Source organism: Pteropus medius, unplaced genomic scaffold (genome assembly GCF_902729225.1).
Source record: "Pteropus medius unplaced genomic scaffold, Ma_sr-lr_union100, whole genome shotgun sequence".
In the NCBI taxonomy this organism is placed as follows: Eukaryota; Metazoa; Chordata; class Mammalia; order Chiroptera; family Pteropodidae; genus Pteropus; species Pteropus medius.
Genome location: NW_024348304.1, coordinates 3,536,451 through 3,554,012, shown reverse-complemented (window position 1 = coordinate 3,554,012; position 17,562 = coordinate 3,536,451). Strand labels below are relative to the sequence as shown.

The 17,562-nt window shown below is 38.3% G+C and overlaps 1 protein-coding gene across 1 annotated transcript in view; it reads right to left on the bottom strand.

The window, feature by feature from the left end:
• Nucleotides 1-17,562, bottom strand: part of FAT4 (FAT atypical cadherin 4) — a 143,178-nt gene that overhangs the window by 59,619 nt on the left and 65,997 nt on the right. The window contains 4 exon segments of the mRNA XM_039879568.1: nucleotides 1,208-1,382; nucleotides 2,002-2,924; nucleotides 8,796-9,146; nucleotides 10,192-10,453. Of these exon segments, the coding sequence (XP_039735502.1) occupies nucleotides 1,208-1,382; nucleotides 2,002-2,924; nucleotides 8,796-9,146; nucleotides 10,192-10,453 (1,711 nt within the window).

The window sequence follows — 17,562 nt, the reverse complement described above, 5'->3', positions numbered from 1 at the left end:
TACTATACAGAGAGAGCGGCCTCAGTTAATACTGAGCGGCACTGGCATTGGAATACTTAACAGAAATCTGTCATTACTCGTCATCTCGAAATCCTCTCCTTTTGTATGACAAAATACAATGGTAAAATAACATGATATACTCTGAAATTGGTCTTACATAACGAAAAATATTAATATGTTATGTTCATAAAGAACATTCAAATAACAGTAAAAACAATTCATTTGAAAACAGAGTTGGTCTATATCGGTATCTACACAGCTACATGAGCGTTTTGAGTACTTATATATATTATTTCGTGTGTGTGTGTGTATAATTCCAGTCATTTGAGGTTCCAACAAAATCTGCTTTGGCTCAAAACAATTTCAACACAATTTTTAAAAATATGTCGACATTATTAAGTTCTATAATACTAAGTGTGACAATTTTTATAAATAAATGTTACACGAGAACAATGCTCCACAATTCATTAATATCTTGGAAATCAATGGTTCATTTAATCATTCGTTTATTCAACAATATTTAAGCAATACCTACTTTCTGCAAGGCATAAAGATTCCTTAAAATTTTTTAATTGTTTCAATTTGAATAAATGATATTTATGAATAGAGTCAATCTATGCAATACAAAGGAGTGGTAAACAGTCACATCACTCTCTTAGATTGTATTTTGTGCTACCTGCTGTACAACTTTACGTGGTCTCGATTTTCAACACTATAGCTAATACTTTGCTTTCCATTGTTTCTGTTGTAACCCATTACACTGCTCAGTGAGAACCCTGCGCGCTCACTGAATCTTTTTGGAGTTCTCTGTGGCTTCATCAAATGCCTATTACAGCTACCTATCATTTTGCAGAACCTAAAGACCAACAAGGTCGAATTTGCCCCCACCCTCTTCCTCCACAACCAGTTAGAACCATCTGGATGTTTACGTACTAGAAATGCCCCACGTAGCAGAGTATCAGGTCACCCCCAGAGGTACTCGGGCGGCTTACAGAGCAAGGACACATTCGGTCTCACGGGAATACAGCTTAGACTGTAATGTGCTTAAGCCCTTACCACTGACATGAACTCCACCAAGTGATATATGTGCTACAAATTATATAGATACAACCGGAGTGCCCAGCATTAGTAAATTTCAACGAATATTTAACGGCAGATAAAAATGCTTTCATTTACTCATATTATGAAGAAAATTTTCACAACCGACCTGAATCCGTAGCTGTGATCATCAGGACAAAGTGCTCCTTCGTTTCACGGTCCAAACTCTGTGTTACTCGGAGTTCCCCACCAGCCGAGAGAGTGAAAGCGTTGTCTTCGTTGCCACCAACCAGAACGTAGGAGAGTTTGCTGTTAAGACCCTGATCATCATCTCTCGCCACCACCTGCGGGAGGGGACAATGCGTGCCGTGAATGAGAGCAAAACCAACACGACGGAGACCGCAAAACAAAATGTTTCCATCAAATAATAAGGCAGCATTACATATACCGATACTAAGATGTTCCGAAGACATATTGTTAAAATTCAAGTAAAACAATTCAAGTGGTAGAGTAAGTATGTATTATTTGTGTAAAAATAGGCATAAAATCAATGCATAGCTTCCCAAAAACTTTTAATAGCGGTTTCATGTAGGTAGTTGGATTGTAGGTAGTAAAGAGGGAAGAGAGAACCATGTGTGTGACAAAGTGTTCAAACTTTTACACCATTTTCTTTTCTTACTATGTGCAGATATTACTGTTACAGTAAAACAAAATTCAAAAACGCAAATCCATAAATGTGTGCAACATGAGCACACAGGAAAGAACATGACTGAAATGCCACATTCCACGCACGAGGAAATCGATAGGTTCTTAGTTGCGATTTTCCTAAACCTTTCCTTTTCACGATTTGCTGTATCTGCAATTAGCGATTAAGAACGGGAGTGAGGAAGAGGTGGGGGAAGCGTGAGCAGAGTTAGGTGTCTTCTGGAGAAACACAGCACTTGCTTTATTAAATATACTGACCTGAAGAACCGTCCTGGGCAGTGCCCCTAAATTCTCAGGGACGTTTATAGAGTACGGAGAGAGCTCAAAGGTGGGAACAAAGTCATTGCTGTCCAGAAGGACGATGCTGACCGTGGAGGTGTCAGTTCTGGGGGTGCTGCCCCTATCTGCTGCCTGAACAGTTAAAAGGTAAGTGGAGGTCTTTTCCCTGTCCAGTGGCCTGGCCACCGTGACGGCCCCTGTGACCGAGTCGATCCGGAAGTCCTGGTCGGCGTTGCCGTCCAGAATGCCGTAGCGCACCTGTCCGTTGGTCCCCTCGTCGGCGTCGGCCGCGCACACCTGCACCACGTCCGTCCCTGTGAGGGTGTCCTCGCCCATCTCCACTCGGTACAGAGCCTGCGCGAACGCCGGGCTGTTGTCGTTGATGTCGAGCACCACGACCACGACCTCGGCCGACGAGGACAGCGCCGGCTGCCCCTTGTCCGTCGCCAGCACCGTGAGCGTGTAATTGGAGACGGCCTCGCGGTCCAGCTCGCCCGTGAGCCGCACCTCCGCGTCGATGGTCCCGATGCTGAACTTGCTGCCCGACGGGCTCAGCAGGGCGTACTCCACGTAGCTGTTCGGGCCGCTGTCCGGGTCCGTGGCCTGAGCTTTGAAAACCACGGTGTCGAGCGGCGTGTTCTCTGGAATGTACGTCAGTCTCGGGGACAGGAACGTCGGCGGGTTGTCGTTCACGTCCAGCAGGATAATGGAGACCTGGGCGGTGCTGCTGAACCGGGGGGCCGGAGGCGGGGGCAGGTCGTGCACCTGAACCACCAGGCTGTAAAAGGACTGACTTTCCCGATCCAGGGTTTTGAGGACTGTCAGCACACCGTTCTTGTCCACCGCAAACTGCCCGAGGCTGTCACCTGAAGCAATGCTATAAGCCAGTTGGGAGTTGATGCCTGAAATGAAAGGGGGAAAAAAAATCAAGTTTTCTTAAATGTGTGCTGATTGCGAACTAAGCTGCACCAAGATTTTTATAACGTGAAACTGCACATTTGATATACGATGCCTCCAAATACACCTTATGGATGACCTTAGCTGCAGTTAATGTTCTTCGTCAATAATACGTATGCATAATTCTTTCCCTGCTAACTTTTCATCTGAAAAGATGTTTATAATCTGATGAACAAATGATATATATACTGCTTCCTATTTACTATGGTGTTGAAATGTTAAATTACACAAGTAAAGAGGAAAAAATATTCCAGGGAGTGGATACTTTTCTATACATTTCCTTATTTCTATCACATAATTCCTGAGGGTTCAGCATTAACAGTGCCACACACTATACTATTAGCCAACAATTTATAACTTCAGTAATTTATTGAGGTCAACACCAATTTTCAGAGGAGGGTAATAAAATTTTCTGATGTACGGCATTGGTCATGGATGCTTTAAGTCAACTTTTACATTTCTTGTCAGACCAATAAATACTTTTAATTCCTATTAGGCACCTGGCTAATGGCCTTTGTGAAAATAATTCTCTCAAATTTTATTATGTATATTTAATGTGTTATACAAGTACTCTTTGAAGGAAATGTTAGCAGTAAAATTATACATGAAAGGCCCCAAATATGAATACTCACATTATTCTCAGTCTATATTTCAATAATATTTTATCTACTTTTCCTAGGAACGTGTTACTTTTTAATTTAAAATATATATGTATAAATCCTTATTTCAGAAAATTATTGCAGTCCTCCAACAGAGACAATGTGGAAAATGAATCGGTCATTTGTTTTAGTAAATAATTTAAAGCAAGTAACATCTAAGCAGTGAAAAGAAAGAAAAAGCAGATTTCCTGACCCAGAATAGCATATTCTTCACTGGTCCATAAAACCATGGACTAGTTAGGTTTTGCCTTTTCTTGAAACACATCAAGTTCCTTACAAAAGCAAGTGCATTTTTATATTTTATCATAAAGATATTAGGATATCGTAGAAAATAAGATTTGCTAAGAAATATATTGTGTATCTTAATAATCCATCCTTAATAAAAGTTTTATACTCTGAGATTTTATACTCGGGAAAATGTATTAAGTTATATAAATTGCTTACAAATAGCTCTTCTATTTCTGAAGTTAATTTCAACCATTCAGGTATCAGAAATAATTTCAGCTCTTTGCCAAGAGTCTTCTAGAACAATTTGATCACCCTTTACTCTTTTTTTTTTTCCTTGAAAATGTTCTTTCTCGGGATTCTATGAATATTTGAGTTAGGTTTTGCCTTTTCTTGAAACACATCAAGTTCCTTACAAAAGCAAGTTTTATTTGAGTAATGGGATTTTCCTTTTTGTCAGGTAGGGCCTGCCCATTCTTTTAGAAAATGCTAGAATCACTCTTTTCTTGTTCTTTAATGGTCTCCGTCTAATGGCCTCTGACTAAACATTGATGCAAAGAAAAAAACATTTATGAAGATAACTTTCAGGTACCACCAGCTCATTCACAAAAATTTCTAGAATAAACAAAGGTTGAGTAGATTTTTGAAAAGGTAGAATTTTCCTCGTCTCATTATGAGCTGTGGCTTGTAATCTCTATAGTTTATTTAGGACTATTTCACAAGTGAACAAAGCAGAGGTTGTAAAGTTCAGAATACTTAGGACTCTCAGAATTAGGAAAAATATGAAAAAATAATGCTAACGGAGGCCACAGGTCAACTCACCAGCAGGAGATAAAGAGAATGTTAAGATCGGGATTGAACAATGTCAACAGCCTATTTCAACTCCTCAATTTAAAATTCCACAAGTTTGGGGGATGGAAAGATCCATCCACTGGTGCCAAAAGAAGTTCCATCAGCAGGTGCAATATATGAATATGTTATTTTCTAAGGAGATCTATATCTCTGAACAATTAAAATTAAGGTAATTTGATTTAATATATATTCATAGGGTATATTTATATACGTAATGTATATTTTCAAATCAAATTACTCTCTAAGGAAAATTTCTGTATGTCCTATGACTAAATCCATCAGTAATTATCGAATTCTTATTCTTGGAGGCACAAATTAAGACACAATTATTATCGAAAAAAAGTTATCAAAACATCTGGATAAAAATAAGTACAACAAGCAGAGATATGCAATTTAGTTCTATGCAAGCCTATAAAATCTCGCATGCCCAAGATCAAAAAAAAATGTTTTCAATACTGACAAATTGCACATGGCTATAAAGTGATGGACTAACATTTCTACATAAATCAACCGGAATGCAAGCAGCTAAATCAGCGATTTGAACACCCTTGGTCCACTGCATATGCTGCTTCCTTGAGTAAACAACTAAACTGCAAAGACAAAAAGAGAACATGATCCAAGATTTTATAGCCTCTTGTAAACAGCAGAACAGTCTCTTTTTTTTTTTTTTAGAGAAAAAGTTTAGTGGGGTATGGGTGGAGGAAGTAATAACTATTAAACGTTAACTAGAATCATGAAAAAGAAAGATTTGATTTTAATCTTCAAATTCATACTGATAAATACATTAGGTGATAATATTAAAAAAAGAACTACAATAACTATCGTTATCTTTGAGAAAATGAACGAAAAAATATTAACTACTTTTGCACAAAATATCACAACACCATCTAAAAACCACGTCTTGTCTCTGGAACTGAAATCTTCCTGCTGTAATAATAGACCTTGGAAGCCTTCTGGATTTCCTTTACTGTAAAGAAAAAAACTTTTCATTTCTGATAAGTCTAAGTGACTTGGGGCATGTGCTCTACATCCAGAAAATACATGAAGACATACTGAAACTCAAAATTCTCTGAACATTTGTAGTCTCCTGAAAAACAGAGAGTTCAGGCCATTTTTCTCTCTATGCTTTTTACATCAAATATTAGACTCATGAAACAGTAAGTACATTTAAAATTCTGTAATTCATCCAAAGTACTGGGATTTGAATTTCGTGGGCTTTCATAATCCACCAGATCTTCAAACTTAACACAGTTTGTATTTCTAACCATTTCTGTTCCATGTTCTGAAAGTGGTTTTAGTTACACGATTCTTTCTGGCAGCTTTATTCTATATGTGTGGTTGTACTGGAATTTTTTCTTTTTTTGTTTTTTATTTCAGTCTCATGAATAATTTAGTTCCAGGAAACATAACACGTGACTACAGGTATAAAGTTCTGTTATAAAATGTGTACATTTATTCACGATCCATAAAATGTTGTCTGTTTCTATGATGAACTAGTATTTGTCAACTTGTCATACAGCTGCATCACATGGCACTGTTTCTTTATGAAGCAATTCCAACAAGGTCATCAGGTCACTGGATTATGAAATGACCTGTAATGTGTACCAAGTAATTGATTCAATAATAATTATAATCATTTTATTCTCAAAACACCCTATGACTCCCCAATATTTTGAAGAATACATTTTAAATGTGTTTCTAGAATAATAAAATAATTATCAAAGACACTATTTTCACAAAGTTTCAATTTATAATAATTTGCCTCAATATAGTACTTTTTAAACTGTATTCATAGAAGCCTTGAGATTATTACATACACTACTTATCTTGTGAAAACAGTAAAATGTTTGCTTTATTCTTATTGAATGATCAAGTGACTAAAATTTTAGGTTGAACTCAGAGAATCTATATACAGATAACAGAAATTCTTAAATTTATTTTATAAAATTTCTTCATCTAAGAAGATGAAAATATGACCTCATCAGGAACATTTTGATCAGAGATTATGATGAATTTATGAGATTTTAAAAAGTCTGAACAATACTGTTTACAAAGTACTTTGAGAACTATTTAGTGTGATTGAGTGGATAATTTTAACAAATAAGGTTACCCTTGTACAGTCTTATTATTATCCTTGAAATTCAGAGAGAATAGTAACTGTGTCCTATATTTTAGGTCAAGGTACAGGAAATTACACTGATAAAAGTATTCAAAACTAAAACAATGGGAAAATGTAGCTCGATATTTTTTTACCCAACACAATTAACGGGGAAAAATATCCATGAAAAGTAACTTGAAGTCCACGGTTAAAGTATGTCTGTACATGCACGTGCATAGAATATTCCCGCATGTTTTCACAAACAAAAAAGTTTCTCGTTTGCCATTTTCCCAGTTCCCTACATTTAAAGTTTGGGGATAAATCGAATTTATTCCAAAAGAGCACAGAATCCTATGAAATAATGGGCTCTCTCTAGCGCGTAATAAATAAATCAAAAAGAAACACGGCAGAAAATTCTTCACTGAAGATAGTCAGGACCATTCGATCCCAAGGACAAACAAGAAAATAGTCACATCCAGGGAGCGAGTACACGGATTAGGTTATAATAACAGAGAATCAACTTCCAAAATAGAAACCGGTCTCAATTGTTTAAAAATGTGTCACTGGAGCCCAGCCACAGAGCTGGCTGATGCGCATGGCTCAGAACGCACGGTGGTCTTGGGTGGGGCTGGGAACCTGCCAAACACCTCCCTTGACCAAGGGCGGTCACTGTCGTTCGCGCTATTAGCGATGTAGCGGCGCTGCTGATACGGCCACGTCTACTTTACACATCCTCATGTGTCCGATGCTAATCGTGCTTGAATAGAGGACACTTCAATAAGGACTTAACCGATTTCATAAATTGAAACATATATAGAATACCATGCTTTTAGCCTCTCATATCTGTGAAAGGGACATTTCCAGGCACTCCTGAAGAGAAACTAAGTATAGAGCAGAATACTGACATAGAGGGGTATTCTGAGTTCATATAAATCATGCCAGTCAGGGAGAACCAGGAAATTCTAAATTAAGGTTGATGCCTTTGTGACTAGACACATCCTCGGGCGAGAGCCCAATTTCCTCTTCAAAGTGCCCTTCCTTGTTTTCTCTACTGACAACATTTAGCTCCATGCAATGCGAGGGAAAACAAAGTATTATGTTTCCAAATAGTTTAGTTAAAGGCTGATAATTTGTACAATGTTATCGCTAAGGCTATATTATCTGATATGTGTGTTCTGTGTTTCCAGAACAGGTCTTAGAAGAAAGGTCTGGGACACATTTTAAAAGAAAGTTCATCAAATGCTTTTGCAATAAATAAAAATCAGACACATGTAAAGTCTATGCAAAATTTCAACTTAATTTTATAGCATAAGTTAAAGAGCTCTGAGACTGTCCTTTTGAATCAAAGCATGAAAACTTGCTGAAATATTAGCAGTTTTCAATCAGAAATATAAAACTATACGTTCTAAAGGATTTTTTGAAGATTTTGGTTTTACTTTTGCTTCCAAATGTTATCCTTTTTACATTAAAATAATACATGTAAGTAAATATTTTTATTTATTTGACAAAAACCTACCAAAAAGCTATTTTATGACTACTACATTACTAACCTTCAATATTGCCACACATTTACGGGTGGGGGTCGGGGGGGAGAAGATAAAACAATGAAAATGGGTGCTGTATCACTGTTATAAATAAGAATCTAACTGATAAATTACTTAATTTGCATAATCCACTATAGCTAAATTATAGATCTATTCCTCAATTGTGTACCTACGATCACAAAATGCAATTTTTAATTTATTTTTATGGTGACATTGGTTAACGAAATCCAGTAAGTTTCAGCTGAACACTTTAACAGTAAGGCATATATATTTACACTGTGTGTTCACCTCCTGTAGTTAGATTTCTTTTTGTCACCACGTATTTGACCCCCTTTACCCCATCCACCTCCCTCCTCCCCCCTCCACCCTCTGGTTACCACTAGTCTATAGTCCATGTCCACAATAAAAGTTTTTAAGTATTATAAAATAAGTACATACCATCATCTGCGTCGGTAACGTTAAACACGAGGACAGTGGATCCCAGAGGCAGATTCTCCATTAAAGACGTGCTATATGAATTCAAGCTGAAAACAGGTGGGTTATCATTTACATCTAGTATATTGAAGTAAACTCTGATGGTGGTAAATTGTCCCCCACCGTCTTCGGCTCGAACGGTGAGGATATAATATTGCTGTGATTCATAATCTAATATTCGAGTCAAATTAAAGACTCCAGTAACTGGATTCAAGAAGAATATGCCATCTTCATCATCTTCATTCACAATATATGTAATTTCTCCGTTCACACCAGAGTCGTCATCTGTAGCTAAAATAGCTGCTACCAAAGAACCTATGAAAAACGAAGAAATTAATAGTCTACGATTAATGAGGAAAGGGGCGTTACTAAGAGAATATATACAAATACACCAAAGTTTATTTGTACGGTGAAATATTTTAACTAGAGAGTCACTGAGAAAATATAATGAACAAAATCTGCTGATTTCTACATTTACACTGATACCAGCGTTTCCAAATATTAACAAAACACATAGTATATTCAGCATCCAGCGGGTCTTATGTGGCAGTGTCAATGTTCTGGGGAATTAACACTACTTCTGGCATTATTTTTCTACCTGGCACTACCAATTCATAACCACGTATTGACGTGTTCGGTGAACATACACGGGGGCCCACTGCTCGTGTCGGGAACTGGGGATTCCAGGCAATAACAACACAGACTTATGCCCAGGGGTATCACCTGACAGCTCGTATGGCCATTGCTGTAATTAAGGCAAGAAAAAAACGGGACGGGAATTTCACGGCGGACGTGCACAGCTCCTCTTGGGGAGTGCAGGGAAAACTGTGGTGAGGAATAAGTGTCTTCTGTAAAGATTTCCTTCTGGATTAAATGAGTTTCCAAAACATATACCGTATTATGCAAACTCGTTTCAAATGCAATACAAAGATTAAACTGGTAAGAATATCTGGCTGTGAGGTGCACACACCAGAAACATGGATACTGAGTTCTCAACAGTCACAACATTAAGTTCAAAGAGGCAAAGCGATAATTCAGGATTCACGCTCCGCTAACCTACTAGTCCCCAAACCCCACGTTAGCAGACTACTTCTACATTCTGAATAACCTTTTAGCCTAATTCTAACAAGAATGACTGTTTTCATTTTACAGAAAAAGGAATCGAAGCTAAGAGAAATGAATGAACTTGCCCAGGGTCACACGGCTGGTAAGGGTTACAGCCACTAGTCACAGCATAGATATTTTCGTACCTAGTAGCATATGGCAAAAAGTAGCTACTAATTAAGAGCAGCCAAAACACAGTCCATAACTGTAGTCCAAGGTGATCCCAGCAAAACACCCCTAAGGGCGCACCCCCTACCTGGGGTTGTGTCTTCTGGGATGTCAAAAGAGTACACAGGTCTGGAGAACTTGGGCGAGTGGTCGTTCACGTCGCTGACGGTGATGTTGATTCTCATATCTGAAGACTGCAGGCCATCGTCTGCACGGACCAGCAAGGAATATTTGGAACGCCGTTCCCTGTCCAGCCTCCTGGTCGCTATCAGATCTCCAGACTCGGGGTCAATGCGGAAACTGTCGTCAGCTCCACTAATGATCGTGTACGTGACGAGAGCATTTGCACCCTAAGAAAAGAAGACGAGCATCTGAACTGTCAGAGGTGGAACAGGAAGCGCGTGCGCCTTCTGCTGAGTGCGCATTTGACAAAGTGGGGCTGTGGGCTTCATTTCGTATGATACCATGAGATTTCGAAAGGTAACGGGCCAGTGTAGCACGTTACATAGTCTTTCGCCATGCACTCCATTAAGTCACGCAGCCAATCTCAACCTGTGGGATCAGCTATATATATTTTTAAATTCATACGTATACACGGGGAAAGGAGCAAAGCTGTCGCTGATAGTGCCAGCGATGACACTTCCATCAATCACGTAACAAGGTTTGCTAAAGGCTTGTTCTCTGCGAGGCTCTGTGACAGCAGTACGCACGCATCATCCAGTCACGACTCCCGGAGCCGCGAGTTCTCAAACGAGGACACGGGTTCCGGCATCCTGGTGAACTCACACCTCGTCCCACGGTGTTAGTGTGGGTTTCGGACCCAAGTCTGCCCTACTGAGCTCGCATTCCTCGATTCGGCATGAAGAGGTGACTCGGCCGGGCAAGCACACAGTGGACACGCCTTGAGAGATTATTTTGAGCGATTCATTTGGGGAAGATAAAATGGAGAGCATGTGTGGAACTGAACTGGGCTTTGAAGAATGGAATTATTATTATTATTATTTTTAGCAAACCCTGGGGGCAAATGGTTGAGTTTAAGCAGAAGTTGGAGGAAAGAACATGCCCGCCTCACTGTTGAACAGTCCGGTTGTGTGGAGGGTTTTAGTGTCGAACACAAGAAGAAAGTCAAGCTAAAATCTTAGGTTGTGGGTCTGTTTTGGAAAATCTCAATTGTAATACACATCGGCTTGAATTCTGTAGCCAAGAAACACCGCCGAGCTTGTTTCAATTGAAAACGATCTTTTAAAAGGCTCTCGGTAGTGCAGGAGGGACTAGCATGGGGAGATGCCACAGGAGGGAGACCGTGAGGGGAGTTTGAGCCCCAAAGACTGGAGCTTCATTTCCTCAAGGGGACACTTTATAGAATCTGTACCCTTTCAGGTTCCAAGTCCCTGTCCCGTGAAATGAAAGCAGGGATGTCTTCTTGTGTTCTCTCAGGGCTTTGAGCTGGGCTCCCCCAAAACTGTAAAGAGTGAACTAGGAAGTTGGCAGAAGGAATGGAAAGCGGAGAAAAAGAGAACATTCATTAAGTGTTTATTAAGTGCTAAGCACTGCTCTGAGCACATGGCTTCATGGGCACGAGGTGACCTCATCCTTCAAGGCAACCAGTTAGGTAAGTACTATTATTATCCCCATTTCGATGATAAAGAGACGGAGACGTAGGAATGTAAACCCTGGCTGTCTCGTTCCAAAACTTAGACTCTAAATCATTACGTACCCAGCATCATACACCGGACAGATTTGGAATATCTGACAAGTTATTGGATACAGAAATAACAATAATAACACTCTCATTTGTTCGACATTCCCATATATTCTTATGTCCTACTTTTAACAAGTCAATGTGGTGGGTAAAAGTGAAAAGAAGAAAAAAAAAAGTTTTAAATATCAAAATACTTTGGCTGGGAATGAGAACACTCCTGCTGAAGACATTTCAGGACAAGATCGGCTCCGACACAGGAGAAACTACGCAGTGTGGTTTGTTACAGGACTGAAGGACAGTGTCACAGAAAATGGTTATGTGGCCATCAGAGACTCGAGAAGTGTTTGAGAAAAATATCTGAAGGTCGATATGTGTAGGTGGCAGCTGAAGCCACAAGATTTGCTGAGAATTTAAATTAGAACAGAGAAAGGAACAGCAGTGTAAGGACTAAATATCAACATTTTAGGAGCAGAGGCAGGGGCTGAGGGAGGAAGAAGGGGGAGGTCCTAGGAGGAACAGGCCCCCCGTGAGGTTAAAGGGCCCTGGGCCACAACCGGTACCAGTCCGTGGCCTGTTAGGAACCGGGCCATACAGCAGGAGGTGGGCAGTGGGTGAGGGAGCGAAGCTCTGTCTGTGTCTGCAGCCGCTCCCCACGCCGGCATCACCGCCTCAGCTCCGCCTCGGATCATCAGGCATGAGGTTCTCATAGCAGCACCGGTCCCTGGTACCAAAAAGGTTGGGGACCGCTGGTAAAGGAAAGGTTTCAAGAAAGAGTAGGTTTTAACAAAGTCAAAATAAATTAAGGAGAGTTAAAACTAAAGCACCTATCCAAATTTGATGATGGGGTATGCTAACTCCATGGTATTTTAAATCTATTATAAACTTATCTACATAGTGTAGAAATTATAAGCAGTTTGACGTAGATATGCTAAATTATGTCTCATTGAAATAACAAGTTAAATATTCTACACTGTACTGGTTGAGAGCCGATGCTCCGGTATCTCGCTGTCAGATGAAATCCCTGCTCCATGGCTTACTAATGGTGTCACTGGGCCACCGCTTACTCTCTTTGAGCCTGTGTTTCCTGATCTGGACTATCGGGATGATGATATTACCTGCCAGAGAGAGCTGCTGCAAGGATTAATGAATTAATACCTGTAAAGAAGCTAGAACAGTCTCTGAGAAACAGTAAGTATAAGACGGTGCTTAGTCATCATATACTTAGTTGTTATTTTTATTTCTGTTTTTAACATTTTTTATAAGAGAAAATATAATGGGTTAAGTATATTTGATAACTGAGATGTCTGCAAATGAGGAATTTAAATCAAACACAATTAGAATTGCTATATAATATATTCTAGGGGAAATATATTTCCTGATTTCCTATTATATATAACTATTGAGGTATAAGTAATATTAGAATTGACTTCAAAATATACTTTTTGATTTGGAGATGCTCACATAAAACAAATATATCTTTTACCATTGTTAACTTCTAGAAATGTATTTATTAAAATATCCAGGCAAAGAACTGTCAAGAAGGATATTAGGAAGAACATAAATTTAGGGTTTGTAGGATGTAAGGCTGACGTGACGGGACATTACAGCAATCACAGTTTCCATATATCTTTTCCATCAGAGACTAAATCTGCTTAACCTTCATGGTCATAAGTACATAAGGCAATGATTTCTAACAGTCAAAGGCAAAAATACTCTTTCAAATGTATGTTTAACGGTATTGGCTATATTTCTGTACTGTGGTCTCCAAGCCAACCTTAACATTTCATTAAGCGAATGCCTACAAGCACATTTTAATTTAGTAACGAAACTGCTGAGTTTAACATACTGCCCACACTTATCTTGTATGTTCAGGTGTACGTGGAGTATCTAACATTTATTGTAATTTTATGGTCTAACAAAAACATTCAATAAGAATTTTAGATTTCTAGTCTGACCACATTCTATACTATTTGTTCTATTTCATAAGGAATTCCATTATTCCAGTAAAACAGTCCAGGTATCAAAACAGCTACATTCAATTCTGACTTGTTAAAATGGTAGCTATTTGGAAATCAGGGAAAAGCAAAGAAAGAAAACATACTTAAAGCTATTACACAAATGATTTGAAGTTTAGAAATGTCCTGTTTACAAAATGACTGTAATAATTAATATTTCTAAACTTACGATAATTCTTCTGAACAGAAGCAAAGGTATCAGACTAGGTTGATAAAACAATGTTTTTTGTATTCCAAATCAGCAGATGTGGTGAATTAATAATTCTAGTAAATAGCTGAAAATGTCTGGCCAAGAGTAATGATTTAATTAGGTCTTTTGAAAGTCTATTTGTTTAATGCCCCAAATATGCAGTATCAGCAATACCACAAGAAACAAATATCACATTTCAGCTGCGGCACAGTGGGAACAATGCTGGTTAAAAATATTTCACTCTCCCGAGGAACCACGAGAGACAAAAGCACGTGAAAGGAATTCCAAAAGTAAATAGCTATAAATGGCTAATGCATTTTACAACCTTAAGTAGTATTTTCAAAAACAAACATGGTACCATGAAACAAAGTTTGAGCGTCCTGGCCCATTATAAGCATAATAATTCTGTTTATAAAGGGAAACAAGAGACTAACAAAGTCGGGTACTTCCAAAAGATGTATATCTCGATCCAGCACATGTTTCAAATGATATTTAAATTAGGTTGAACTTGCCTGTGTTGCTTACGGAAACTGCCTTCACCTAGGCATCACTCCCCAGCGTCCGACTTGAACGTCTCTAACATACTCGTGCATTTGTGCTTGATTTAATTATTAAGGAAAAGTAAATAAATAACAATATATTGACAGAATTTTCAGATGACCTACATAATTTTAATGTTTTAAAGAATTCTATTAATCTCAAAAAATCGGTGTACTGGACAGCTGTGAGACAATTTAACGGTGATGAGAAAAATGACATAAATGGAGTCATTCATTTGCAAAACAGAGTCGGAGCGGCCGCCCCCGAGAAAGCGCCCGGCACGTGTTTCTCCTTGAACCTCTGGAAGGTCTGCAGTGGGCAAAGTCACCTTTGCACGGGGCCAAACCAGCACTGTCTTCTGAACAATGGTCCGGAAAGCGAACAGGAAAGCAGATGCCCTGACCACAAGGACCGACGCTGAGGACAGTGTTCAGAACCGGTAACCGGCCACGGCGAGCCCAGAGCTACCGAGCGCATCGGCACCGACAGAAATCCTGCCTTCTATTTATGGAATTACTTCCTTTTCTCATAAAAAATCGCCAATAATTAGGACATAATACAGGTTTCTGCCTGAAGCTATGCCCCTGGATTGCATTGTTTTTTTTTTTATCTCAAATAAAGGCTTGTTGCCATTTATTTTGGCTTTTTTTTATTTTCAGCTTAACACTGACTGCAAAGTAGAAGAAACACTTTGTATTTCAATATTGAGTCCTAGTCAGACTCGGTGAAAAAAGAACGAGCCACGATTCGGTAAGAGAGAAAACATGCCATATATATATTATTGGCTGTTATTATTTTTAGTGACGTGTATATATATATATATATATATATATATATATATATATGTCATTGGCTGTTATACATAATAACAGCCAATAATTCTAAATGCCACAGGCAGTCTTAGGTATCCATTCTGTTTGGCATTGGGACAAATAAATGTTGGTTTTGTCATGTCAGGAGTTGAAATAGTCCGTCGTCATTAAAATACTACTAAAAAATTTAAGATAAAATGTATTCAAGAAAGAAAGAGAATTCATAAACAAATCTTCAAAAAAGAAAGTACAGTCCAGAAACAAAAAGTCCTCCTTTCCTTTAAAGTCGTAGATGGACTTCAAACCTCCCTTCGCACCGTCCTGTCGTTCCCCTCCCGGCCTAGATCCGGTTACAGAGGACTTGGGGATCTCTATGCCACAGGCACAGTCCCACCCTCAGGAGCTGCTGCACCCCTACCGCCCCCAGAACTGCAAAGGGCCTCCCTCTGTTTCTTGGTCTGTTCCTGCTTTATAACCTTGCACGTCTCTGCCCTTGTCTCACCAAATGCACTTCTGGCATCCTAGATACACCTCACATTCAGTATTTTTTTTTTAACTAGAATGTGTAAGTGATCACCCTTGCACGGTTACTTACATTTAAAAAGAAAAAAAAAAACAACTTAAAAAACGAAGCACAACAGAAATAAAACAAAATGCACTAAAACCATGTGGATATGCATACTGAGAGATGTAAAGGCCTTCCCAGCCGTCCTCAAACCTCATTGTAAATACAAACACATCTCAAAAGATGAAGGCCATGCAAGTGTGCGCATGCGTGAGCACGCACACACACACACACACACACACACACACACTCACACTCACACTCACAAAGTCAGATAGAGATACACGAACACACGAGCAGCACTGCGTGTGTACTGCCCCTTACCTGCCATATTTTAAAAACAAACAAAAAAAAGGGATGGAAATAAAATGATAATAGTACACTACGATAGAAGTAAAAGGGTTGAATGTTGGCATCTCTTTCAAACAATCGATTTTAACAGAGCAGTGTATCCCATTACGATATGTATCTGACGTGATTATTGGTTACTCTGAATACATACTAGATATAAATGAAGTTTATTTGTTCTGTTCCTATAGAGCACGGCCAATGAGACAGTCATGATAATAATTTGGTGCGAACTGTCTTACAGCGATTGCATGAGCCTTTTTCTGCTCTTCTACTAAATGAAAGTTAATGAAATTTTATGAATTAAGCTATCTAAATATATTTTTTAAATGATGAGCTTTAAAGAATGCAATATTTACTAAATTATTGCTGATGGTACCTCGCATCAATTAATAATAATAGAAATATTCAGTCATATAACTTTTTTTAATTAAGTTTATTGAGGTAACATCGGTTAATATGATTATATAATTTTCAGGTGTACATTATAATTTGACATCTGTATATTCTATCGTGTGTTTACCACCCAGTCATATAATTGTTAATGGTAGCTGGAACTATATTTAAAATACCAAATATTTTTTAATAGAATACTACAATTATCTAAATGTCTATGCTTTACTTTGTTTCCTTTCCTTTAGATGTTGGCAAAATTTATAAGGGACTAAGTCATTATTACATTTCTGTACTGGCTGTTAAAATCAGTCTTTTTTTTTATTTACCTTTGTAAAGTTAAGGAAATGAATTTATGAATATCTTACTCATAGGCCAGAAATCAAGTGTTCAGATACTTCTGGAGTTCAAGGCAAGGGAATTCTCTGATCTGGTTTGGGCTTAGTTTCAGGGGAAAGGGGACACTGGTGTCTGGGGAGGTCATTCATCTTTCCGAAACTCCAGAACAGTAGCTAACTTTTTACCTAGCAAGAAGGAGAAAACAAGCAATGCTTGTTGGTTGTTTTTTCCCCATGGGTAAAAAATAAAGTATAAATTATATAAGTCGCCATGCCATTGGGAGCATACTGACACAGCTAAACTTTAAAAATATAAAGACAGATGACAGCAATCTGAGTTGCGCTCCAAAATTTCACATTCACCACTAGGCAAGAAATTTCTGTTTACTAATGAAATTGAAAGAATAATTTACTTAAAATATATAAGGTTATTGTGAATTGTTTATTTTGTTATTCACATATATATAAATTAAATTAAATTTAAAAATTATAAGATAGCCTTAAATTTTTTTAATTTTAATTTGTTTAAAATTACTAATAAAAACAAATCCTTGGT